Source organism: Pantherophis guttatus, chromosome 2, assembly GCF_059756535.1.
Source record: "Pantherophis guttatus breed Tessera chromosome 2, ASM5975653v1, whole genome shotgun sequence".
Classification (NCBI taxonomy): Eukaryota; Metazoa; Chordata; class Lepidosauria; order Squamata; family Colubridae; genus Pantherophis; species Pantherophis guttatus.
Window position 1 is genome coordinate 138,343,358 of NC_142064.1, and position 27,654 is coordinate 138,371,011.

At 42.1% G+C, this 27,654-nt stretch overlaps 1 protein-coding gene across 5 annotated transcripts in view; it reads right to left on the reverse strand.

Moving 5' to 3' along the window:
• Window positions 1-27,654, reverse strand: part of TIMELESS (timeless circadian regulator) — a 56,179-nt gene that overhangs the window by 3,215 nt on the left and 25,310 nt on the right. For all 5 annotated transcript variants that reach the window (XM_034412371.3, XM_034412374.3, XM_034412375.3 and 2 more), the window contains 19 exons: window positions 27,305-27,484; window positions 26,727-26,944; window positions 26,470-26,573; window positions 25,242-25,411; window positions 24,299-24,427; window positions 23,128-23,279; window positions 21,997-22,094; window positions 21,433-21,556; window positions 20,006-20,207; window positions 17,105-17,256; window positions 15,105-15,184; window positions 13,634-13,757; window positions 11,982-12,064; window positions 11,371-11,513; window positions 10,383-10,614; window positions 9,349-9,417; window positions 8,395-8,513; window positions 3,429-3,537; window positions 1,942-2,002 (listed from right to left, as the gene is read on the reverse strand). In XM_034412371.3, the coding sequence (XP_034268262.2) occupies window positions 1,942-2,002; window positions 3,429-3,537; window positions 8,395-8,513; window positions 9,349-9,417; window positions 10,383-10,614; window positions 11,371-11,513; window positions 11,982-12,064; window positions 13,634-13,757; window positions 15,105-15,184; window positions 17,105-17,256; window positions 20,006-20,207; window positions 21,433-21,556; window positions 21,997-22,094; window positions 23,128-23,279; window positions 24,299-24,427; window positions 25,242-25,411; window positions 26,470-26,573; window positions 26,727-26,944; window positions 27,305-27,484 (2,549 nt within the window). The remainder of the gene's footprint in view (window positions 1-1,941; window positions 2,003-3,428; window positions 3,538-8,394; window positions 8,514-9,348; window positions 9,418-10,382; window positions 10,615-11,370; window positions 11,514-11,981; window positions 12,065-13,633; window positions 13,758-15,104; window positions 15,185-17,104; window positions 17,257-20,005; window positions 20,208-21,432; window positions 21,557-21,996; window positions 22,095-23,127; window positions 23,280-24,298; window positions 24,428-25,241; window positions 25,412-26,469; window positions 26,574-26,726; window positions 26,945-27,304; window positions 27,485-27,654) is intronic.

Sequence of the window (27,654 nt, forward strand, 5' to 3'; positions counted from 1 at the left end):
AACTGACTTTATATAAATATACAAAAGGATGAAGGCTATTGCTGAGCACATTGTAAGCAGCTCTGAGTCTTCGGAGAAGGGCGGCATATAAATCAAATTAAAAAAAAAATCTAAATTTATTTGGCATAATAAAAAACCAAGGATTAAATAGAAGCTGCTACAGGATTCTAAAGACAAAGGAGGTTTGGGTCTGCTGGATCTTAGATTATATTACAATGCTTGTTGTCTGGTATGGCTAAAAGATTTGAGAACTTTAAAAAATTCAAGGTTATTAGACCTCAAAGGTTCTGATTTCAGATTTGGGTGGCATGCTTATCTGTGGTATGACAAAGTAAAAGTTAACCCTGGTTTTAAGATTCATGCTATTAGGCAATCAATTGGGCATGCATGTGGGAGTATAAAAGATTAGCTGATAAATTGCCACTTTGGCTATCACCTCATGAAGCTCTACATAGAACAGAGACGGTATCAGAATGTAAATGAATGACATATCGGGACTTACTGATATTTGAAAAAGAGAGATTCAACATAAAGAGAAGAGGACAATTAGTAAGTGAAGGATTTGTTTGTGATTGGTTTAATTATTATAGAATTTTTGAAAGATTTAAACTTTACAAAAAAAGTTGTTTTCATAGGAACTAAATCTGAACTTGATGTTAATTTATGTTCTGGAGATAACCACTTGATTGCTAAAGTATATAAAATGTTACTCAAATCAAGATGAATCTGAAAGATGAATATGTTAATGACTTTTGGGTATAACATAATGCTAGATAAATGGGAGAATGTATGAACCAATGGACTAAAATTTACATTAAATTATAGCTTGAAATTTTTTATATATATAAAATGATGTATCATTGGTATTTGATCCCTGATAAACTAGCAAAATGTATAAAGTGCTGGAAATGTAATCAAAATCTAGGTTCATTTTATCACATGTGGCTGTCTTGTAAATATGTTAAAACATACTGGATAAACATAATAATGACAACGTATAAAATATTAAAGATACAAATATTAATAAAAACGAACGCTTATAGGTATTACGATGCCTGCTGAATGAATCGTACATTCCCAAGCACTGGAAAGAAAGAGAGATGCTGGCCATTGAAGAATGGATTTTAAAATTCAATTAGCAAAGATGGCAACATTAATTGCTTTGATTAGAGATAATAGACTAGACAGTTTTATAAGAAATTGGAAACCATTTGTGGATTTTTTACGTATTAAATACAATAACAGATGGCTGTCAGAGGGATTTCAAGATTAATGTAATATTTAGCTCAATCTGTTGACTTTTTTCCTGTGTGTGCGTATGTATAATGTATATATGTTGTAAGTCGAGGACTGCCAGTATTGGGCAACAGGTCAAAATCCCACAACCAAAGAGGAATTCCTGTCCTGTGACTGCTCAGGATGTAGTCACTTTCCAGCTGATTGTTAGAATGGTGTGATGGACTGAGGATCCTGTCTTAGTGGATATGTAATTCTGAGTTTGAGGGACAGCTTTGCCCAGTTCCAAGATCCCCCAGAGATAGGGAAAAAGCAAAGTTTCAGCAAATGTCCGTGGAGAGTCTCAGTCATGCAGGTCATAGGTGTCTCAAAGGTGGTTTTTTTCCCCCCCAAAGGCAACTGGACTGGTTTTTTTCCCTTGAGGAAGAAGAAAACGTTTTGTTTCTCATCCAAGAAGCTTCATCAGTTTTGTCAGGAAAGCTTCAGTAGGAAAGAAATACTAGCATGTCCAAAAGCCAAGACAAACTCAAGAAATTCAATTATGAGTGTTTTTTTCTTGCCTATCCAGCAACTCTATTACTCTGAAATATGTAAGGCTGTTCTAACTACACCCTTCCTGTCTCTTTCTTCCTTCTGTAAAATGTTTTCCCCCACCCCCATTCTGAATTTCTTTCCCCATCCCCCTCTCCTTAACCCAATACTCACGTTTCTGCTTTCAGCCCTCTTGATTCTATTACTTCAGGATGATCTTCTTCTAAATTATCTTCTGAAACCAACAAGAGGAAAGCACATCAACTGGGAAAGACCAAGCCACCTCAGGAAAAGGCTGGAGCAATTTAGTAGTAATGCTGGACAGAGTAATTTATCTGTGATGCTCTCTGTCTGTTTGGGTAAGAAATGTCAAGCATTTCTTATGGCACTGAAACATTCTGTTATAGCAAACTGTCAACTATTTACAATATTCTTTCTTATGGCTGCAGAGAAATCTCACTGCAAGAATGGATGTAACGAGTATCACAGTTAGGAAATATGGTGGACACCCCCTCCCGCCCCTTTTAGGCTACTTGCATCTCTAAATACTTGGTACTAGAGAGGCAAACACACAGAATTGTTTATCAGTTTGATTTCTTCTTCTTAATCTTCATTTTTTTAATACATAGGACAATGTACAACCCAGACTTTTCTACTTATGACAAAAAGTCATTGGCTGTTTGCACTCCCATCAGCCACATGCTTGTCAGCCTTCTGTGATGCAGAATGAAAACTTATCAAGCCACCATACATATCTGGGGATTTGTTTGACAGCTAAACAAGGTCAGGCTCAGAATATGCCACACCTTAATGTGGGATCCCCAAATTAAGTATGGGAACCAGACATTTAGTTTGCACTATGAGCCTGTGGGTGGGATTTGGCAAAAGTTTTCCTGGGCAGGAAAATGGGACAGTGTTATAGAAGGCAGCAACCTATTTCCTACAGTCATGTGTGTTTGGAGAAACGAAAGTTAGCAAACACCGATCCATACTAAAAAGTGTTTTGAGAGAACAGGGGAATGTCAAGATGATTTGAAAAGTAAACTTGGCAAGAGATCAGCAGTGAGAAAATGTTTTGGGCTTGATATTGCAACAAGAGCTGACCTTCAGTGTTAATGTGTAACCCCTTCTTGTCTACTGCTTATTGAAGTTTTAGATAGCTAAACACAAAAACAAATAATTCAAACCAAGTATCCATAATTACAAAGGCAGGGACAGACTAAGTGGCAGTGCATAAAGATACACCATCTTACAATTGTTCCTTTATATCACTGTATTCCAGGAATGGGCCACTTTATCGTGTTGGCTGAGGTCTTCTAAAGATGACTAAAATCTGGTGGTGACATCAGCAAAGGAGACCAGGCTAACATTCTTGTTCCTTTGGGCCTTTTGTGAGAATGGATGGGTTACTTAAACTCAAAAAGGGAGGTGCTTACCAGAAGCTTATTGCACACGGGGGTGAGGGAGGTAGTGTGGAATTAAATAATAAAAAAATTTAAAAATGTACTTCTCAGAATTGGAACCTGCCTGAAGTTCAGCAGCATGAACCTGGAGATGGGAGATGATAGATGGAAGCCCACAGCAGCACATAGTTTGCCCACCTGGCTTAGCGATGTGTTAATGAATGGTTCCAATTTCCCTTCTCTTTACATATAACTTACCAGTTTGCTGGTTTTGAGTCTCCCCCTCCATTTCTTCTGAAGCAATGAAAGCAGCCATGTGGCGTAATTGTTCTGAGTTGAGTTTAGCTGGGATGCGCCAGAAGGATTCCTACAAGAAAAACCAAGGCAAAAAGTGAATTCGTTCCTGACCATCTGAGACGGCAACCTGCGCCTGCTAGTGTCTTTATTTCCTTGCAAGTCTTTTGTCACAGTACTACTAAAGTCAGGCTTTAATGAACTTTTAATTTAACATTTGTAATTTTTTTACTCTTTATAGTTCTCTTTCCAATATTGTTTTAACTATGTCTATTTTTTATGGTTTTTATTCATAAACCACCCAGAGTCACTTGGGTGAGATGGATGGTGTAGAAATACGATAAACGAAATACATTTGCAAATGATAACAGTTAAATTCGCATCTGCCTAAAGGAAAGAAAATCATTACTAGAAAATGTCATTGGAGATCCAAATGAGAAAGAAAAGATCCAGTGGTATCCTGGTACTCATCATTAATTGGTTCCAGGAGGCGTGACGAGTACCAAAAATGACGAGTACTAACAAATTTCTTCCATAAGGGTGACCCTTTGTTTTGGCTGGAAAGAGTAGCAAGTCATGAGGCAACTGACAACGACAAGTTCTAGCTTGCATGTCAAATACTAAACAAATGACGAGTACTGGGACAAAATTTTTAGGTCAAATTCTGCCTAGTACCAAATTCAACACATTTCGAAGCAGTCAACTACCAGGGTATGACTCTACTAGGATAAAGAGCTAACTGCTCATTACCCTATCATGAAGCTGAGATCAGTATATAGCAAGGCCCTGTAACTCAGGGGTCCCCAACCATTTTGGTTCTGCAGACTGGCAGTGGTGGGGCTTCAACAGTTTCAGCTGTGATGGGGAAATGGTTTTGCACACACAACCTACATCTTGTGCATGCGCAAATGAAGCTTTGCACGCTTGCCTGCCAATTTGGCAGCCAGATTCCAACAGGCCATGGCCCAGTAGCAGGCTGTAGTCCAGGGGTTAAGAACCCCTTCTGTAAGTATTTGAAAGTGTTGTTCTTTGGAACTGAGGAAGAAAGGTTGGTAAATTATTTTCTTGCTTTTTCCAGCAAATACAATTGCATCAAAATAATCTAAGAATTTTTGCTCTTTATCTGCACTGGCTCTTGCATTCTGAGAATTTCCTAGGTCTAGAAAGTTCCCCACCTCCCACTCTCATCCAATCAAAAAGGCAAAGGAAAGCAGTTCCCCTACTGAGCTCTGTAGCTTATCTATTTGATAAAGAAAAAGACCAATGGTCAATAAATGAAAGATCTATCAAAATGGAAGATGAAACATTTTAAATATTTAGGCATATACTTCAATTCTCTACCAGCTGGGACACTCAAACAAGGGGATTAACTATACAGACGCAAAGAGTTTTTCTAGCAATTACAAAATTTGCAAACTGGCATGGGAATAATTTTGTCCTAGTTGCTATGAAGCTATTCAAATCCAAATTTCTGGGTATGCTGCTTTATGATGCCCAGATATGTGTCTATAAAAAGCTTTCTATCAACATGCTATTAAAATATTTATTTTATACACAATGACAATTAAAACATACTGCATAACACCATTTATTCAAAAGTTTAATTTTCCTCATTGCTTTCCTTTTGGCGTAGTATTTACACAAAAGAAACATTTAGAACAAATAATACAAATAACACAATTCCTTTACATCATGGTAGACATTTTCTTTAGTCTCTCCCTTTAATTTGGGAATGCAAACCTTCCTTGGGCTGAGGGATTCATTCCAAAAGTGTAAGGGGCCAAGACAAATAATTGTCTGATTTAAATTAAATTAAATTAATTAATCAGCCGAGGGCCCAGGGGAGGGGCGGGGGGGTGGCGGCTATTATTAACGAGGATCTGGGTCCGAGAGAGACCACTGTGCCTCAGATAGCCGGATGTGAGTCCCTCCTTGTGAGGTGGGGCCGTGGGGTTCAGATGGGCTTGTTGCTTACGTATCTGGCTCCCTGCCGCGTGGCAACAGCCCTACCTGAGCTACTCGACGTGATAGCCACGGTGGCAGTAGATACACCCAGGCTTTTAGTCATGGGTGATTTCAACCTGCCATCCGTCAGTGAAACGTCTGAGGTGGCTCGGGAGTTCATGGCTTCCATGACGGCCATGGACCTGACCCAATTAGTTCATGGCCCTACTCACAGGGGAGGTCACACTCTGGACTTGATTTTTGTCTCTGGCCAGTGGTTGAGTGGTCTTGCTATAGGGGATATAGATATGGAACCCTTGTCATGGACTGACCACTCGCTCCTTCGCCTGGATCTTCGAACCGCTACCCCTTGCCGCAGGGAGGCGGACCCAATTAGATGGATCCGCCCCAGGCGCCTGATGGATCCTGATAGGTTCCAGATGGAGCTTGGGCCATTTCCTGAGGATCTAGCACATGACTCGGCCGAGGACCTGGTAGCCGCCTGGGATCGGGCGGCTGGTGGGGCCTTGGACCGAGTCGTGCCTTTGCGGTCTCTGATCCGGTGCCGATCCCGGGCGGCTCCTTGGTTCACGGAGGAGCTGAGGGAAATGAAGCGCCGGAAAAGACGCCTGGAGAGCGGTTGGAGGGCCAGTCTTGCTGAATCTGATCGAACACTGGTAAGGTCGCATATTAAGGCCTACCTAGTGGCGATAAAGACGGCAAAGTTTAATTACTTTTCCGCCTCTATTGCATCATCAGGGAATCGTCCGGCCGCCCTGTTCAGGGTAACCCGCTCCCTGCTTCATCCGGGAGTGCGGGAGGATCCTTTGGAAGGCAGGGCGGAGGATTTCGGACAATACCTGTATGACAAAATCGCTCAGATCCGGGGGGATTTGGACTCTGATTGGGTAGATCAGGGCAGGGTGACGAGGAATAGTCTTGAGAATGTTATCTGGGAGGAATTTGATGCTGTGACTCCGAATGATGTGGACAGGATTTTGGGGAGACTTAGTGCGGCCACATGTTTACTGGACCCGTGTCCCTCCTGGTTGGTACTAGCTTCCCGGGAGGTTACACGAGGCTGGCTCCAGGGTGTTATCAACGCTTCGTTGAGTGAGGGTTACTTCCCCACCGCCTTGAAAGAGGCGGTGAGGCCTCTCCTCAAGAAGCCATCCCTGGATCCGGCAATATTGGCCAACTACCGTCCTGTCTCCAACCTTCGCTTCATGTCGAAGGTTGTTGAGAGTGTGGTCGCGCGACAGTTTCCGCAATTCCTGGAGGAAACATCTTATCTAGATCCGTTCCAGTCGGGTTTCAGGTCTGGGCACAGCACGGAAACGGCATTGGTCGCGTTGGTTGATGATCTCTGGAGGGCTCGGGACAGGGGTTGTTCCTCTGTTCTGGTCCTGTTAGACCTCTCAGCGGCTTTTCATACCATCGACCATGGTATCATGCTGCACTGGTTGGAAGAGTTGGGGGTGGGAGGCACCGTGTTACGGTGGTTCTCCTCCTTTCTCTCCGACTGGTCGCAGTTTGTGTTGGCAGGGGGGCAAAGGTCGACCTCGAGGCCTCTCATTTGTGGAGTGCCGCAGGGATCGGTCCTCTCGCCCCTTCTGTTCAACATTTATGTGAAGCCGCTGGGCGAGATAATCCGTGGCTTTGGGGTGAGATACCACCAGTACGCGGATAACACCCAGCTGTACATCTCCACCCCAGGCCACCCCAACGATGCCCTTGAAGTGATGTCCCAGTGCCTGGAGGCTGTGTGGATCTGGATGGGGAGGAACAGGCTCAAGCTCAACCCTTCCAAGACTGAGTGGCTGTGGCTCCCGGCATCCCGATATAGTCAGTTGACTCCATCATTGACTATTGGGGGCGAGTCGTTGGCCCCCACAGAGAGGGCTCGTAATCTGGGAGTCCTCCTGGATATGCAGCTGTCCTTGGAGGAACATCTGACGGCTGTAACCAGGGGGACCTTTTGTCAGGTTCGCCTGATTCGCCAGTTGCGGCCCTTTCTTGATCGGGATTCCCTGTGCACAGTCACTCATGCCCTCGTCACCTCTCGCCTTGACCACTGCAACGCTCTCTACATGGGGCTCCCCTTGAGGAGCACCCGGAGGCTCCAGCTGGTCCAGAACGCAGCAGCGCGGGTAGTGACGGGAGCAGCATGGTGCTCCCATGTAACACCGCTCCTGCGCGAGCTGCACTGGCTCCCGGTGGTCTTCCGGGTGCCCTTCAAGGTGTTGGTTATCACCTTTAAAGCGCTCCATGGCATAGGGCCTAGCTATCTTCGAGACCGCCTGCTGCTACCGACGACCTCCCATCGACCCGTGCGCTCCCACAGAGAGGGCCTCCTCGGGGTGCCATCAGCCAAACAGTGCAGGCTGGTGACCCCCAGGGGGAGGGCCTTCTCTGTGGGGGCACCTACCCTCTGGAATCAGCTGCCCCCAGAGATAAGGAGAATCCAAGACCTCAGTGCCTTCCGTCGTGCCCTTAAAACCCATTTTTTCAAGCAAGCCGGGCTGCCTTAAGAAGAAATTTTTAAATGTTTTAATTGGTAGTTTTAATTGGGCCAAATTTATATATCTTTTAATTGTTTTTTTAATATTTGTACTGCATGTTTTTTAATTTTGGCTGTATACCGCCCTGAGTCCTTAGGGAGAAGGGCGGTATAGAAATTTAATAATATAATATAATATAATAATGCTTCACATGCTTACTCCCTTTATATTTCATTTTTTCTTATATAACAGAAGAGACAATATTCTCTCTCAGCGCCACCCATTCACAGGGTGGTTGTTGTGGGGAAAATAGGAAGACGGAGTATTAGTTATGTTTGCCACCTTGAGTTAATTATAAACATAATAAAAGTAGAATAATAATTAATGAATTGTTTAAAAAAATGGTGGCAAGTTTTGTAAGCATCTAAGATCAGCCCTGAAAGCACACAGAGGTCACCTATATCCCCTCACATCAAAACCCTCACCTGCTCATTGGCTGGAGATCGCACCCCCAATTTCCACAGCAGTTCCTGGAAATCTTTGTGCTCCATGGCATCCTCGGTTTCTTCAGTCAATGGCACCAAAGGAACAGCCTGGGCACTTCCTGGGGAAACAAAAATCCATTCAGCTATAACTAGAGCAAGCCGAAGAATGCCCTCCCTGCGGGACTTGGGAGTAGGTAGCTCTTTCCTGAGAAGAAAACTAGAGCTTAGCCCTGGGCAATACTTTATGAAGATTGGCTTAATTAGTAATATGAAATAGCCAACTCTTCATGCTCAATATAGGAATGTCACCTCCCAAATGGACTACTGTAAAATACTCTACATGAAAGAGTATCCAAAAGCTTCAGCTGCTGCAAAATGTGGCAGCTCGGATAATTATGGGCATTCCTAAATAGACACATGTTACATCTCTGCTCTGTGTGCTGCATTGGTTGCCAGTTCGCTACTAGGTCCAATCAAGGAGCTGGGGTTGATCCTATTTGGCATGGGACCAGGGTATCTGAGGGACTGCCTTCTCTCTATTACATTAACCAGTCCCATGAGATCTGGCAGGAGAGGCATGCTGTGATTCAGTCTGTGAAAGAGTTCCATCTGAAAGGACCTAAGAGGCGAACCATTTCTGGAACACCTTCACTTCTGAAGTGAGGTTATCACCAGCCCTTATGGCCTTCCAGAAAATTTTCAAAATGTGTCTTTTTCAGCAAGTCTGGGGGATGCCTTGATAATGGGGAAGCCTGCATGCTGATTGCTTTGTATGTAACATCCTCACTTTCATGATCTCATTTTATCTATTCTTATTATTTTAAAGGCTTTGTAAAAATGTTTTAATTCCTGGTTTTATTGACAGAGTCACTTTGAGTGAGATGGGCAGCCAAATAAATTTGTCAAATCAACCAATCAATCAATCAATCAACACCCCAGTTTGTTTGTATTTACCATACTCTCCTCGGGCAGCAGCTGTTCTGTTCAGGCTGTTTTGAAGCCAGAGCAAGGGGCCAGCAAAACCTGTGGGTTGAAATTGTATGGGAAAGTGAGCAGGCCCAGGGATGCAAACAACAACAACAACAATACAGACACAATGATCTAATTTTACAGGTGCCCCAATTACATAACTGGCATCAGGATATCAGACACCTTTGTATGAATATAATCACACAAATTGAAAATCTCCCTCTCCCTTCAGATATCCATCAGCAGTCCTCTTAGATTAAAGATCCACTTTATCGTATTCCTGAATGCCATCTCTACACAAAGAGAAGGAAAAAGTCATGGAGTGGGCAGTCCCATTTCAGAACACAGCTTGTGGGAAAACCCAGGAAAAAACACTACACTTGAATGTATCAAAGTTTTTAGAAACAGGAATACCAGCAAAACCAGAAAAAAAGATTGTTATAGGCCTTCAATGACCTGAAGCCCATCACAAAAAAGATCAATTTGGGAAAATTGTTCCTAGGAGTTGGGGCTTCTTATTTGCAAGGATAATGGGGAAGGGAGAAGTGAAAGGCAAATTATGAAAGGGAAAAATAATCCCATTTGAGTCAAAGAGATAAAATACATTCTAATAGATGTGCTTAGGTCCATATGAAAACACGGATAACACATGGGGATTATGGGAGAAATGAATGGGAAAAAGCCACCATTACATCAATTAGCGGCCTCCAAAAAGTCCCACCCCCAATCAGATTACTTATCTCTCCTGATAAACCTCTTCTATAGCCACTGGGGATGCAAAGTTATATAGTTTGGAGGTTAGGCAATTTGGTTAGCTCATACTCCACACCACTCTGGGTGGTTGTGCAGGAGATATTGTATCTGGAGAATTTTTTTAAGAAATCATTTGAAGAGGGAGAAATTCCGGGAGTTTAGGAAGCTGAGTTTGTGTCCCAGCACTACAATTCTGTGACACTAGACAGCATCATCACAGTATACTGTAGTTCTTCCTTTTGTAATCAGGGAGACCAATTTCTCACCTTCTTGTCTCAGGCTTTGCACAAGTTTTTGATCTGAAGCATCTCCCCACATTTTCTTGGACCACCCGCCCCAGGATTTTTGGTCCTTGTCATTTCCAGCATCCTCCTTGGCCAGTTCTTCTTCGTGTTCTTCTTCTTCTTCACTATCCAAATCATCTTTTTCCTCTTCCTCTTCGTCATCTACCTCATCCAGGTCAGGCACTTCAGAATCTTTAGGGAACGAGGCCTTATTCTGAAAGAAATAAATTTAAGTCTATCTCTTAAGAGTACGGAACAGCAGGAGATGCTAAATTAGGGAGTTCCTCCTTCAATAATCCACACTAGAGAGTAAAACAACCATTACCTCAGATGTAATAACAGCAGTTTTATCACCCCCAGTATTTTTGGCTGACTCAAATTAGTCTCTTGGAGGACATTTTATATTAAACGAAAGATAAGATTTTGGATATCCCTTGTGAACTACCTTTGTTTTAACTGATATTTTGAAAGGCTGTTAGAAAAGATTGACAGATTGAAGCAAATGTCAATTTGAATAATAATTCTACCCCCCCCTTTTTTTTTTTTTTTTTGGAGAAAGAAGGCATGTTTGAAGAAGTAGAGCTGAAGGAAAGAAGGAAGCTCAAAGATCAACTATGGAGATTCTCAGTCATCCAGGTCATGGTTGTCCCAAAGGTGCTTTTTCAAGAGGCAACTAGACTTTCTTTGTTTTTCCTTGAAGACTTTTTGCTTCTCATCCAGAAACTGAAGCTTCTTCAGTTCTAACAGTTGCCTCTTAAAAAAGCACCTTTGGTAGAAAACTCAAAGAAGATCATATCTGAGAAACTGCATCTGTGAGAGCTTAATATATACCCCTTCCCTCCTACTATTTTTTATCAAACTAGCCCAGGATTTATGACGCTGTAGATGCATAGATGTGGGCACGCTCACATTTTCAAAGTGAGGTGTGCAGATAGAAAAAAGGATTTTGGGGTGGGGGGTGGTAGCATACCGATCTAAGCGAACCAGATTTGCGCTTGCGCTTCTTGTAAAGCTCCTTACGCTCAGACACCAGCCCCATGCTAAGCATCTTCTCAATAATGCGGGCTTTGGATCGTTTCGCTGTGATGTGCTTCATTACATTGGATAGGATATCTACAGAGGGAGGAAAAAGGCAAAGGCAGTGTGAGCAAACAGAAGGAGTATATCAGCATATTTAATTTCCACTGCTGGTTCCAAGTAATTCAATTTATTGAGTGATCCAGAGCAAATAAATAAGACGTCATATGAAATTTCTATTCACTAACAACCAAGTTGCAAGTCCCAATTGTGGTCACTAAACGAGGACTATTTATAATTATTTCAGAGAAGCCAATTCAAAACTTGAGAGACAGAAAAAGTAGAGATTGCCGAACAGAGATGAGTAACTCTTAGCTTTAGGAGGCTCACTGAAAAATAATCCCTCCATAGTAGAGAATTCACCACCAAAAAACTTAGTGAGGCTTTAAAAATATTTCTGGTCCCAGCTCCCTCATCTTCACCCAGCTTATCTCAAACCTCCAGACACCAGAGCTCTATGTTGGGTGCAGATAAAGTTCTGGCTAATCGGCCAGGCAGTCTCACCATCAGAGTCCTGGAACTCTTCAAAGAGCCGGCGAAGTTCTAGCTCCTGCTCCTCTGTCCATAGCACAATGCGAGTCCCTTTCCTGCCGAAGGAAATTAATCAGGCTTGTCACTACAGTAGAGGTTGCAACAGGCGGCTTTTTCAATAAAAAATACCCAAGAGTTGAATTCTTCTATCAAAATGTAGGCTTGGGTTTTTTTGGTTTCATTTTCAAAGGTGTTCAATCTTCTAATGGAGAAAGGCAATATTTTGGCTGCTAAGGGCCCACGTTCAGTTTGTTGGGCAACAGAGGCCACAGTGGGCAGAATGGTAACAACAGCCAAATGAGTGGGGCTAGGATTTCTAGGCAAAACGCAAAATGGGGAGGGGATATTATGGCTTGTTTTGTTTTTTAAGTGAGTCAAAACTACAGGTAGTTCTCATTTAAGTAGTTTCCAAAATAACAATGGTGCTGAACGACTGGTACTTATGACCAGCCCTTGAAGTTCCAGCATCCCCACCATCACAGGATCGCAATCTGGGAGTTTGGCTGCTGGTTCGCACTTACAACAGCTGCAGTGTCCTGTACACACATGATCATCATTTGTGATGCTCCCTGGTAGCCTCCCTCAAGTAAAATCAATGGGGAAGCTGGCAAGAAAGGTTGTTAGTCGCTCTGGCAAGTTATTTGCCTCCTATCCTGCTTGGCAGGAGCCACTCCTGACCTTCCTGGACTGTAGCTGCCTGTGAGTCTCTTGGGACTTATTTAACTACCTCATTTAACTGCCTAACTTAACAATGGCAACAGGGAGTGCTGGGATTGCCGTCACCAAGTGATACAGTCACATGATGTCGCTCTTTATGGCTGCATTGCTTAGTAATGGAAATTCTGATCCTAATTACCATCATTGACCAAGAACTATCTATATCCTACAACTCAGGGGTGGGTTCTACTTACCTTTACAGGGCCGTGCGTGCACGCTCGCTTTACTCGTTCTTGCACGTGCTGTTCTGTGCATGCGCAGAAGCATTTTGATGACATTGGGGTTGGTGGGCGGAGCCTCCTGTCGGTTTTATTACCGGTTCTATAGAACCGGTGAAAAACCGGGGGCAACCCACCACCTCTACAACGTACATATCCTTGTTTTGTTTATAAAATACATTTTATAGCCATCCATCTCAAGAACATGTGAGCAATCCATCTGGGTGGCTCCCAACATTAAAATAAATAAAAAGATGCAAAATAAGAAATAAAACACACAACAGCTGAAGAATCATAAAAAATTGTTAAGAGGCAAAGCAAACACCCATTTCATCCTTTAAGCATTCTTCCCACCAATGTCTCTTCTGTTACTACAGCTGCTAGCCAAGGAAAGGTATTCGCTCAGCAAGCATGATGGAAGTAGCACAAGCAACACCTTTCTGCTTACACAATCAAGGTAAGCAAAAGACTAAAGGGTAGAAAGATGGAGCTCCGTTTAGGGAAACATGGTTGAAATTATCAGTAAGAAAGAGCTATGAACAGAGAGTTCGGTAGCTCATCTCAAGGAATCGGAGCCTTTCCTAGTAACATCTGTTTGCATCCAAATCAATCCATGCCGATCATTTTGCTTTTAAAAAAAAATATGTTTATGAAGATCCTGAATTCATGAGAAGTGTTAACATGACCTACCGCTCCTGAGGAAAATCTCGCATGCTGCTCACCAACCCCAACTGTACCAGTTTCCTGGCCACCCGCTTTCGTCCTCGGTGATGAGAGCCGATATGTGACAGAATGTTATCAAGGACATCTTCACCTGAGGGGTTGAAAAACAAGACTTTGAGAGGAACAGAACACCTGGTGCTTGGACTTTGGCTAAGACGGTGGAGAGAAGGAAAAAAGCTGGGTTGGGCATTATACAGGCAGCCCTCGACTTACAACCATTCACTTAGCAATCATTTGAAGTTGCAATGGCACTGAAAAAAGTGACATAGCCAGTTTGCACACTTACGACTGTGGTAGCATCCCCAGTTGCATGATCAAAATACGAGCACTTGGCAACTGGTATGTGTTTATGTGGTACCCATTTGTTACCTTCCCAGTTGGCTTCTGACAACAAAGTCAATGCGGGAAGTCAGAGTCACTTAAAGGACACACGATTCACTTACTAACAGCAGTGTTTTGCTTAACAATTATGGCAAAAAGATCATACAATGGGGCAAAGCTCACTTAATAACTGCCTTGCTTAGGAATGGAAATTTTGGGCTCCATTGTAGACATAAACTGAGGACTACCTATACACACACATGCCTAGTTATGGCTCCGATAGCCATTTGTAGCATGTATAAGGATAATCCTCTCCCTGGTTAAATGCCACTACAATTCCGCCACTACAATCACTCTTGCTGACCAGTAGCCTTTAGGTTTTCTGCAATACAGCACCAGTTTCAAAACTACACTTCCCATTTTTACACACACCCACTTCCTTTCCCTTATTTTGTTTAGGAGAACAAAATGTGAAGAAAACCTTCTCTTATAAGAGCTGCATTAACACAGCATGCTCTGACAATCCAGTCTGACGTGCCAGGATAAAAGTATTGTGCTAATGCTGCCTTGTGTTCAATTATGAAAAGAACTTTAATTTAGATCATTTATACAGTTTCCCACCTCATACAAGTGACTCTGGGAGACTTACAAGATTAAAAACAAACCCACCAGAGTACCCAGGACTAAACTATTAACAACCACCCAAAGTACCAGAACTTATCTGAACCCTTAGAACAATACTGCCCGGCTTTAGAGCAGGTTGGAATTTGAGAACCTATCAACTGAAGAATGGCAGCTTGGGACATCAACATAGGGATTGTTTATGAAAAAGATCTGGAAATCTCTTCCAACAGAAAACTCTCTTTCATTTCAAAACTAGAGCTCCGAAAAAAGAGGAGTCAGGAATATACTGGAGGCTGTTCTGCAGTGGGCCACCAAATAAGAGTCTTCCTTATGGGATCCCAAACTTTTCTAATGAAAGTTTCAAGCTCATCCCAAGCATTCAGTTACATTCTTACCAGCCACCGAATGGAAGGCCCTAAAGTGAGTTTTGATCTTGCACTGCATTTCAGTTGGCTTTTCTTCCGATGTCCCCTCCCAGCAATTAGGTACCTACCTTCCACTTCTTTATATTTGTGGTAGAGCTCTTGAAGTTCCTCCTCCTCTTTTTCAGTCCAGGCCTTGTGTGAATTAGAACTGCGAAGGAAAGAAATATCCTACTGAGAAAATTTCCCCATGAAATATTATCTAAAATTTGAACATTTCTGCAGGGAGAAAAACATTCGTAGGGTTTCTGGATTTATGTAGAACGGATGGCATCCAGCATTGTTTGATATGGCCTCCTACATGTTGATCTAAAGTTAACCTGCCCTCTGCCAGGTAGGGTTTATTGGTGATAACCAGCACCCTGATTTGCACCCATAAGCCTATCAAGAGCCAGTGCAACTTGCAGAATAGTGGCATTACATGGGCATGTTGAGGTGCACCCATTAGCAATAGCAATAGCACTTAGGTTATATACTGCTTCACAGTGCTTTCCAGCCCTCTTTAAGAGGTTTACAGAGTCAGCCTATTGCCCCCAACGATCTGAGTCCTCCTTTGACGGACCTCGGAAGGATGGAAGGCTGAGTCAACCTTGAGCCAGTTGAGACTTGGATCGGCCAAACTGCTGGCAGCTGGCAGTCAGCAGAAGTAGCCTGCAGTACTGCATTCTAACTATTGTGCCACCGCGGCTCATAGATGTACCCATTATTATCCTGCTGCTGCCTTCTGGACTTGTTGCAGCTGCTGGTGGTCTCCAAGGACAGCTCCAGGTAGAGCTGCAGAAATCCAACCAGGATGCAGTTAAAGAATGTATGACTATGACGAGGGCCTCCCGATACAAGATGGAGTTATATGAAAACAACACAAATCACACATCAGCTCTGAGTGCGGGGTGTCCAGCCTCACTCGGAACCAAAGGTAGAAAATCCTCAGATTCGGATACTGGGGAAGAGAGGGGAGGGAGGGCAAACCCCACAGCCACTTGTCTTACTATGATTAAGTCAAAGCCTGTTTTTTTTTTCTTCCATCCAGATCACCACAACTTCCAGACACTGAGAAAGAACCAAGGCAACATTATTTAGTCAGGCAGGGCAGCGGTATGAAGCCAAGTTATCATATTGATGATAACTAACCCCTTGCCAATGGATGACATCACCCAGCGGCTTCATATTCATAGGTAGATATCTCCGGGTATTTCGCTGTGCACTCAAGACCCTGTTGTTCCATCAGGCCGGGCTATCAACATAATAATTTTAAATTGGGTGTTTTAAATTTCTGGTGTTTTATATTGAGCCGAATTATTTAATAATTTTAAATAATTTTAATTGATGTTTGTCTTCTGCTTTTAATAGGCTGTACACCGCCCTGAGTCCTTCGGGAGAAGGGCGGTAAAGAAATAAAATTATTCTTATTCTTCTTATTCTTATCTATGAAAAGCAATTTAGTTCAGTGGTTAAGGCACTAACCCAGAATCTGGAAGACTGTGAGTTGTAATTCTGCCTTGGGCACAAAGTCAGCTTGGTGACTTTGGGACAAGTACTCTCTCTCTCTCTCTCTCTGTCCTAGGAAGGAGGCAACCACAAACTACTTGTGAAATCTTGCCAAGAAAAGTGTAGGGACTAGTCCAGGTAATCACCAGGAATCAGGAGTGACTTGAAGGTGGGGGTGTGCACATGCACGTACACCTATGTCCTTATATCCTGGAAGCCTGTCTGATCAGAGAAATTAAGGAACTGTCTTTTTTCCCCAGCTCTATTTTAGTATCCTGGATATGAGATAGCAACTCCTGGTTTTTCCTTTTCATTTTTCTTGGTCAAATCAATGGCTGGAACAAGAGCAACTTTTGTTACGACTCTGATTAGCCCCTCTAAAATGCATAACTTCCTTAAACCGGGGTTCCCATAGTTTGAGAACACTGTCTAAATGGCTGGAGGTATTTCCCTCTGTTATTCAATACTTAACTTACAGACAATACTATGGAGGTAGTAGTCCAGCATCCAGTGCAACATTTCTCAAAATGTTCCCCACCCCTACCGGTAGAAATTAGGTATTAACCAAAATCCCTGTGCTCACCTTCCATCTTCCTGTAACACAGCGTAGCCTTCCGTCATTTCTCGAACCACAGCTGTGCTTTTCCAGAACAACAGTTCCATGTAGGCTTTTTTGTTGGTCGATGCCAAGGCAAAAAATTTGCCCACAATGTACTTGGCAAAGGTCACCAGCTCCTAAAATTTACAGGCATTTTGTTTTGTTTGTTGTAAGTCCAAAAACTGAACAGAACAAGTGGTCCTCACGTAACATTTGCTCATTCAGTAACTACTCAAAGTTCAATAAGGGGCTGAATAAGGGGTGCTTACAACGAGTCCTCACAGTTGCAGTCATTGCTGCATCCCTACGGTTACACGATCCCGGTTCATGTACTTGGCAACTGGATCATAATTAGGACATCACAGCATCCTGTGGTCATATGATTGCCAAATGCAATCTTCACTGCAAGCTTCAGATAAGCAGAGTTAATAGAGTTGTAAATGCTGATAACATGACTACAGGATGTTGTGACCACATGGAATTCACCTAACAATGGCAAGTGGGACTGCAGAAACTGCTGTCAGAAGTCAGAGCAATCACATGACATTGTGCCTTATGACCCTGTCGTTTAGCAACAGAGTCCCCAGTCCCAATTATTTTTAATAAGTAAAAACTAACTATATTTCTACCGTTAATATTTGGAAGCATTTCACTAAAGAACATTCTTCTTTCCTGAAGGAAATAGGCAGTTCAAAAATGTGAACGAATGAACAAACAAACAAACAAACAAACGAATGAAATGTTCCCTCCCCTTCCCAGTGAAGTAGACTGCTGACCTATATTCTGTACTTTTTTAGTTCTGCTTAGGGATATTGTATTACAGGTGGGAGAAAGTAGGATGCACGTCCAAATTAAGAACACAGAAAGGTATTTTTGAAATTTGGGATATATATTTATTTATATGTTTGTGAGACTTCTGGATTAAAACTTTCAATTATTTTTCAGACATCTTTTCCACAGGTGTTGCGGTCTGATTTCCATACTCAAATAAGGCTTTAAAAAAGAGCCAGATGAATACTGGTTAGGAATTCTGAAATCCCAATATATCCTATTTTTCTCCACTGGAAGAAGTTTATCAAGCCTGCAGGACTGTGTGTTCTGCCGTTCTGCATATATTTAAATCATAGATGGTGTGCTGCAGCTTCAGAGCTGCAAATAAGCCCATGAGAGCATGATTCATGCATTTTAAGCTGCAGATGAAGTCCTGAAATATCTTTTATAGTTTTAAAAAAAGCACCCACCTCGACCTAGGCAATTTGTATTATAGGTAGTCCTTGACTTAGAACTATTCATTTAGTGACTGTTGAAAGTTACAATGGCACTGAAAAAAGTGACTTAAGACCATTTTCCACACTGATGACTATTGCAGCATCTACATAGCCACGTGATCAAAATTTGGACGTTTGGCAACTGGCATGTGTTTGTGATGGCTGCAGTATCCCAGGGCCATGTGATCGCCTTTTGCAATCCTCTGATAAGCAAAGTCAATGGGGAAGCCAGATTTACTTTACATTCGTGTTACTAAATTAACAACTGCATCACTCAATAACTGTGGCAAGAAAGGTCATAAAATGGGGCAAAACTCACTTAACAACTGCCTTGTTTAGCAATGGAAATTTTGGGCTCAATTAGTTGAGGACTACCTGTATAAAGATCCACCATTTGACATTGCTCGTCCAGCATTTATCCATTTTAAATGCAGAAGTGAGGAAATGTACCTAAAACCTGACTCTGGGCAACTAACAATACATGAAAACAATAAACAGATATGAAAAATGAAAAAAAAAAAAAAAAAACAAATATATCACCAAACACGAATCTAATGACTCAATGGGTGATTTAATGGGTGATTTAAATTCCCAACCCTCCAGGCACTGGAACATATCCAGGTCTTCAGTGCTTTATGGATCACAAGCAAAAAGACCAGCTCTATGGAAGACCAGCAGGGGCCAATCGGATCTTGGAGATTGTGGTTTTTTTAGAGGGCAAGCGCTGCTACAGAAAACATATGCAATACAGGCAGTCCTTGACTTAGAACAGTTCATTTAGTGACCATTCAAAGTTACAATGGTACTTGGGAAAATATTTGAATAGGCGATTTAGAGTTGAGGTTAGGTATTAGAAAAATGATTGATTTTAAATTAAAGGGTTTTAACTTGGAGAAAACAAGGAGAGGAGGGGAAAAAAGAAAAATTGACTAAGATTAGAGATTAGGATGAATGGTAATATTGGTTATACATTAGAAGAAACAAGGAAAAGAAAAGAAAAATTAGAGAGAAAGAATATTATGGCAAAAAGTGAAATATATAAATTGTGTTGGATAACTAAAAACTGTTCAAATTTGTGACTCGGCCAATACTCTGTTCACAAAAAATTGTTTGTTTGTTTGTTTGTGTATGTTTGTTAAAAAAAAAAAAACTTTTATAAAAAAACAAAGTTACAACGGTACTGAAAAGTGTGACATCACTGTTTTCACACTTACGACCTTTACAGCATCCCCATGGTCACGTGATCAAAATTCAAATGCTTGGCAGCTGACTCATATTTATGACGGTTGCAGTGTCCCGGGGTCATGGGAATCCCCCTTTTGCGACCTTCTGACAAGTAAAGTCGATGGGGAAGCCAGATTTGCTTAACAACCAGGTTACTAATTTATCAACTGCAGAGGTTCACTTAACAACTGTGGCAAGAAAGGTTGTAAAATGGGGCAAAATTTGCTTAACAAACATCTCACTTAACAACAAATTTTGGGCTTGACTGTGGTCATAAGTCGAGGACTACCTGTACGTATGGACGTCTGCTCCCTTCCCTGTGTTTAATCTTACACTTCAAATCTAATCTCTCATCAACTCATAACGAACCACGCACATCCCTGTTCCACCTCACCTTATAAGCTCCAGCCGCAGGGTCACTGAGGAGGCGGTTGAAAAGGCAGAAGACCGAAAGCTGAAAGAGTAAGGCCTCCATCTTGAGGTCATAGGCAATGCGGTGCAACATCTTGACCACGCAGTGATTAGTGTGGGGGCTGTTCTGCTGGTAATTTCTGAACAGCAGGAAATAGGCCTTGACGACATTCGCACTAGCAAACCTGCACCACAGGATACAGACATGAAGGCATGTTCTGGGAAACAGCAGGGGAGGATTACCTGCACACGCAGGCTGGAACTCAGAACATCAAGGGAATAACAACATTCAGCTTCTTCAGTGTTTTCAGATGCATCAATCACTGTTTCTAGTAGTCGACTAATGCCACTTATGTAAGTTATGACAAACCAGGAAAACACAACTCATGACCTGATTTTGAAGTTCCAACTATTGGGCCCCCTCCAGGGTCACATGACTGAACGTAAGTGCTCAGCAACACGGCCTCAGGTAGGGTCCTTTGCAGTGTCCCATGGTCATACGACTTTATAAGCTTTATAATAGTTTTTGCCAAAACCCGATACTCGCTTACAGTTTTTGGCAAAACGGCAGTCGCAGATCATTAAGCAAACACTGCTTTGCTTAATTATTACGGTGTTCGCTTTACAACCGTGGCATTCATTTAATGACCGCCACAAAAAAAAGATCACAACATATGACCATAATGGGCAGACTATCAAGGACTATCTGTATCTGTGGTGAAATGTAAAATTTGTTACTACCGGTTCTGTGGCCGTGGCTTGGGGGGAGGGGGTGTTAATATGATTGAGTGGGCGTGGCCAACTTTTTTTTTTTTAACTTTTAAGACCATTTTTTCTACAACCTCTTCAGCTGAAGAGGTTGTAAAAAAAATGCTTTTAAAAGCTTGACGATCCCAGCTGAGTTGCCTGATCGGCAGAGGTTTTCTTTTCTTTTTTTTTTAAAGCCTCTGACGATCCCAGCTGACTTGCCTGATCAGCAGAGGCTTTTTTTTCCTTTTAAAAACATTTTTTCTATAACCTCTTCGGCCAAAGAGGTTGTAGAAAAAATGCTTTTAAAAGCCTCTGATGATCCCAGCTGAGCCGCGCGATCATCAGAGGCTTTTTAAAAAAACTTTTAAAAGCATTTCTTCGGCCAAAGAGGTTGTAGAAAAAATGCTTTTAAAAATTTTAAAAAAGCCTCTGATGATTGCGCGGCTCAGCTGGGCATGGGGAGGGGGGGAGCAGGGATTTTTGCTACCGGTTCTCCGAACCACCCGCCTCCATCGCTACCGGATTGGGCGATCCGGTCTGAACCAGAAGCATTTCACCTCTGACCTGTATTATGGGTAAGGGTAAGAATGCATGGCAATTTTTTAACATCTGAAATACTCCTTGCATGAAGAAGATAAATAGCCTGAGAAAAATACTTACCGCTTCACGTAATCCAGGAAGCTGAACTCTTTTTCAGATACCTGCACAGATGCCAACTCTTCCTCAGCAGCTTCCTCATCCTCAGCAGCCTCCTCAGAGTCATCTGGGTCAGTTGCTGCCTGCCCTGAATACATGCAGGAGGTTTAAAGGAAAATGTCATTAATCCATCTCAGAAACACAGAAATTTTGCCTGAGAAAATGTGTATCTGTGCATACATGGATGATGATATACTGTTGTTATAGCAATATGAGAAATGCCACCTTAGAGATCTGTATAGTGTTGTGCTGCTGTTTAAAAAACAGTCCAGCCAGAAAAAGACCAAGATATCCTAAACTGTTGAAAGAATCCATGAAGGGCAGGGGTAAGAGAAAGTCTTAGCCATAGCACTAGCACTTAGACTTATATACTGCTTCACAATGCTTTACAGCCTTCTCTAAGCGGTTTACAGAGTCAGCATATTGCCCCCCAAAATCTGGGTCCTGCAGTACTGCATTCTAACCACTGCGCTACTATGACTCTTTCAAGTCTTAGTCTCGGGGAAGCTGCGTAGGGAGTATACTCACGAGGGAGATTGGCAAATAAGATTTGCTTCAGCAGCTCCATTTCTTCAACTGGATCAACAGTGGATGATCCAAACACGTCTCCTTCGGGCCACACCTCCCTTATGGAGCAGAAGAAAGGAAGTTTAGCTAAGTGCAGGAGATAGATAAATTTCCCTTTGCAGCATCAAGCACTGCAGACACTATAGGCAGGGTTAAACACAGAGCCACCAATATCTATCTATTGCTTAGCAACTGTTATTGTAAAGGTTCAGCAAATATAACTGATTTGGAGAGGTGTGTATAAATCTCAAATGGATACCACTGAGAAATGCAATATGTTATAAAGAAGTGGCTTCTTTATAAAGAACAGCAATTATCAGTAGGTTTATATTTTACCGTTTCTAAAGTTGTATCTTAATTTCTTTCCATAACCTACCCTTTCGAATACTCAAATCTGTAAATCATAAATTCATTTTTCGTTTTTTTTAGCAAAAAAATCTATAAAGGTTTTCCACTCATTGATCAATTTAGTTGTTGTTCCTTCTTTAAGCAAACAAGTTAATTTTCCCACTTCTCTTAGTTCTGTCAACTTCTCCAACTGTTCCGCTATTATACTTCAGTATTTCCATTTTTGCACACCGTTTCAAATTTGAACAAAGATTTACACATTTTTAGCAATTATATGTACATCATTTGTACAAATTTCAGCTTCAAATCTATCTCCTGCTGCTCAATTGTTCTAATTTCTACCTTGATTCTTTCATTTAACTGTGCATATAAAAACCATTGAAAATTGCTCTCTTGATTTCATCTTAGTATAATAGTCTTGTTCATTGAATAAGACTGTTAACTGGATTTTTACTTTTAAAAAAAATCTTAGGTTGACATTTTGAAGAACTATAAAGTTGGGAGGGTTAATTTGAGACCATTGAGGGCCTCCTCAGTGCAGGACTTCAGAAGATTTGCTTATGTGTTGATGAGCAGACTCCCCTATCCAATCATTGTCCTTCGAATCCCATTTCCAGATGCTGGAGAGCAATAACCTGGCTGAATCAGGATAAGATATTGCTCTGAACTGTTGCATACAGACCTGCAGTTTTTATCTGAAAGCTAAAAAGACACAGAGATGCATCTTTAAAGTTGCTTCCTTACCTTGCTGAGCGCAAGAGTGAGAGTGCTTCTGGTGCCTGGCCAGTTAATAAGCTGTCCTGGATCCGTGTCATGGCCTCAGCTCGCTGCTCCTCTAACGGAACTTCTGATGCAGCATCAAAAGGAATGACATCATCTGGAGGAGACTCAAAACCCTGGCAAGAAAAGATATTGGATGGAAGCCTGTGACAGCAAGATCCTTTTTTTTTTTTTCAAAAGAAAGAAATTTCAGCAAGAAATGTTATAGATCCAAACAAAAGATTCTGCATTTTGCTACTGTCAACAAATGAATTTCAGGTAACCAAAGCAAGTTTTATGCATGTGTAAATTAATCAAGGATAAGCTGGAATGGCATGGAAATCCACAAGAATGGCTTGAAAAGGATGAGAAAGGACCATCATTCCTTCTAGCCCACATTTATGAAGTCTTGGGAAATAGCACTAACCCGTAATTATTAGGAAGAACCATTTTAAAAAATTAGTTTGTTGTCCCAAAATGTCAAACTGGGCTTAGAGGATAAAAAGATGGGAAGAAAAACCTGGCATTGAAAGGGATCTAGCACCAGGCTGCTAGAATGAACTATGTAAACAAAAGAAATAATATCTCCACCCATCATCCCCTCGCTTTATAGAAAAGGGAGAAGGAAGAAAAGTGCTATTGATCTCGTGTTCATATTCCTTCTACAAAGGCTGATCTGGAAACAAAGTTAACACAATTTGCACAACAGCAAAAAACTATTAAGATATGCAGGAGAGCTCTTCCTTTGTTTGCAAGGGTTGTGTGCAATTGAAGTTGTTCCCCCCCCCACCCCACCCCAAAGATGTCACAATGGGTCTTTTTTCTATACCCCACTTACAAAGAGTTCATACAAAGTCATACATGTGACTTTTAGGGAAAGCTCAGCCACCAAGTATTTGTGCTTTGTATGCAGAAGGTAATAGGTTCCTGTTCTGGCACTTCCAGGTAGAAGACTCTTCTCTGAAAACCTAGCCTTTGCCAATCACCTCAAGAAGTACCCAGCCGCCACCTTCTGCAACTTGAATCCTATCTTGTTTTACAAGACAACATGCCGAAAAGGAGAAGGAATTCTGCTCATTGTAAGCAAGACGGAACCCAGAGGTCCCAACGTCTGCACTCTGAAGAGCCAACTTCCTGCCATCTAGATTAATCTTACCTTTATGCACTTATCAATTTGCTCCACCAACTTTGGCCACACCTCCTCCAACTCTTCGGGAGTTTGGGGTTGCACACCAGGCCCAGCAGAATGAGCCTTGGACTTCTTTTTCCTCCTGTACTTCTTGTTCTGCAGCAAAACAAAACAATTTATGAACCGTGCTTTGAGAATATTGATATAAGACTTATTTACCGTATTGATTGGGGTTACTGAGAACTTTACTTCAGTAGCATCTAGAGGGTCAAAGATCCTCCAGCGTTAATCTAGATTATAGCTAGATTCAAACTCAGCTTTCTATATGACATTGGCTAAGCTCTCTCACAGATCAACCTGCCCCAGTTATGTCCTTTAGGAAAGAAAGACCCTCAATTCCATTTAGGTGAAGGAATAGGTTCTTTTACTAAAGGTTGCTGGCTGCAGTAAAGTCAGGCTAGAACTAAGATTCTTGTGCAAAAGATTACAGATTTTTTCCCTTCATCCCAGCCCCTACCCTTGACCAGTTTGTCTTCATCCAATGAGGAGCTGCATAGGTGTTTTGAGAATTGCTGAGATGTTTGGGGCAATCTGCATTCCATTCTCAGGGTGTGTGGCCTTGAGGACTGGCACAAACTGGATCGGTGCTTTCCTGATCTTCAAGCTGTCATTCCCCCCTTCCCTATTTCCCATCATATCCCCATACAGGTTTATTGCCCATTTGTCCCCCTCTCCCCTTTTCCCTAACCTTTGATTGGCAGGATGCCAGCAAGGCGCCAAGCTGAAGATGGCAGAACTGACACCAACCACTTATGGGGAGCATAGTAATGAAGAAAAGAAGCAGTTAGCTTCTTGAAGAAAAAAATCGGCTAACAGTGAAAAGAATAAATATATACATTGACCAAAAAGTTCCTAAAGAAATAATTGGAAATTCAAAGAAAAGAAACTCAATCCCCATGCTCCAAAATACCTGGACCACTAGGTTTTTTCTCCCTTTGCAAAATTTCTCCAACATCTTCAAGTAAAGATGAGTTGTCTCCACCAGATCTCTCAGAAATGACCTGGGTTGCTTTTTCTCATCAAATTTACGGAAAAGAGTGAGGAACAGCTCTCGATATTCCATCACGTAGAAAATGTTATCTAGAGGAAGGAAGTGCTTGTCATTAGTTTCATCCAAGCAAAACCAACGTTCCTTAAACAATGGAGGGGAAGTACCGTATATTTTGGAGTATAAGGCGCACCTTTTTCCCCCCTAAAAGGGGGTGAAAATTTAGGTATGTCTTATATACCGAATGTAGCCCCGCCCACCTACTGGCCCCCACCCTTTGGCCTCTGCCTCTGCCTCACAGCAGTTACCGCCTTGCAAGCAAACAGCAAGAAAAACAGCTCGTTTCAGCTTCAGCACAGCTTAATTAGCACAAGTTGATTGGATCGGCTTCCCGAGTCTCAGCTGATTTGCTCTCAGCTGTTTTGTGCAGGGCTCTGCTGCTTGCTGCAAAGAGGTAAATTGCTGGAGCAGATTTTTTTTTCCCTTGTGCAAATCAAGCTATGCTGAAAACGAAACTGAAAGTAAAGCAGTCTGTTTGCTGTATGCTGCAAGGAGGCAAAATTACTCAAAGGCAGAGGCAGAGGGAGATTTCTTTTTCTTCTTTTCCTCACCAAAAAAGGTAGGTGTGTTTTATACTCAGGTGCGTCTGATACTCCAAAAAAATACGGTAATAATAAAGTGGGTAAGATTCCGCTCCCCCCCCCCACCACCACCACTGTAGTTTAATTTTGGGAGCTGAAAGGCCACTGTTGCTTTTCTTTTGATTCTCTATTTGCTCAGCAAATATACTTTTAAATGTATATGCTGAGCAAATTATTAAATCTGATAAGAAAAACATGGAGGCTCCTAGGGGTACAAAGTTCAGTGATAGAGAACAGAGTATATGTTCAGAAGGCTCCAATTTGTAATATCTTCAGGGAATGGCTAGAAAACTCCTATTTAAAATGCTTCAACTAAGTTGCCCATTCGTGTTAAGAGTTCTGGACTAGCCAGACCAAAGGTTTATCTATGAGCCTATCCCTCCAAGCAAATGTACTCCTGAGCCTTTCTCTCAGAATCGGTACAGATTACAATTGGTTTCTACTTCCAGCAGAAAACCTAGAATGTTATCCCAGGAAATAACTTGATATATAATGAAAAAAAACTTCACTTTTGAGGACGTGGCTGCTGTTGCGCACAGCTTCTTCCTGGGAACGGTCCATTTCATGCATCGTCATTAGCAATTCTTGGTAAGCCTTGAGAGCCAGATGCATCCTGAGAGACAAGGAAAAGAAGTTGAGAAGCAGGAATTCCTCTGACTTTGCATAGGAAGGTGAGATAAATGGCATTATTTAAAACTACCCAGGCAAAAAAAGAAAGAAAAAAAAAGATCAAGAATTCTACTCCATAGTGAGAATGTCCTCTCACCTTTTAGACCAAGAGGTGATATCCTTCTTATCTACGATGCTCATTTCATAGTAGTTGGTCAGACTCCTTTCAATGAAATGGAAGGTCCGAACACCAACTGTCTCAGAAACCAGCTGAGGCTGGAAAGAAGAGGCCCGGTTGAAGGCCATAAAAAAGGCCATAGCCCATAAGTAGTATGTCTCATCATGCTGTTGGGCCTTTTCCCTGAGCAAATGATCCTGGGGAAGGAAAGAAAGAGAATGGAAGGGATCCATCAGATATACTGATCTTTAACTTTAAAAGGGAATAACCTGCATTTTAATAGCATCCAAGAATTTTCCACTGTGGCTAAGGAGCAATAATATTCTTATTCTTCCTTTTGGAACGAGAGGAGGAACAAGAATCACTGAAGCGTAAAAAATTGACTTCTAATATCTCCCATCTGGGTGCAAATTGGCTCAGTGAAGCCACCCTAATCCCAATGAATCTGACTGCTGCCCTGTCCTATAAACAAGGGCCATAGATGGCCAAGATGTCTCCCTCTTCTCTTTTATGGTACCCTGCAATTGGCCAACTCCACACTTGAAATTCCTTCTCACCTTGACCAGGTACATGAGACGATTGTAGCAGTTTTCCAAGAACTCCACGCAGAACTCCTGGAGGAAGCGCCGCACGTTTAGGGCAGAGCGGCGAGGAGGTCCTTCACTATCACTGGCGAGCTGCTGCCTTTTTGGCACCCGGCGGACCTCCTTGCCTAGATCATGGCTGTAGTTCTTCACCTGTCCAGGAATGGGGCAGAATATGAGTAAGATGGAAGGAAGGGGGAATGTAGATTCAACGCCTTCCATCTTAATTCCAATAGTACCAGATGGAAATTTCTATGGAGATTCTCAGTCTTCCAGGTCATGGTTGTCACAAAGGTACTTTTTCAAGAGGAGAACAAACTGAT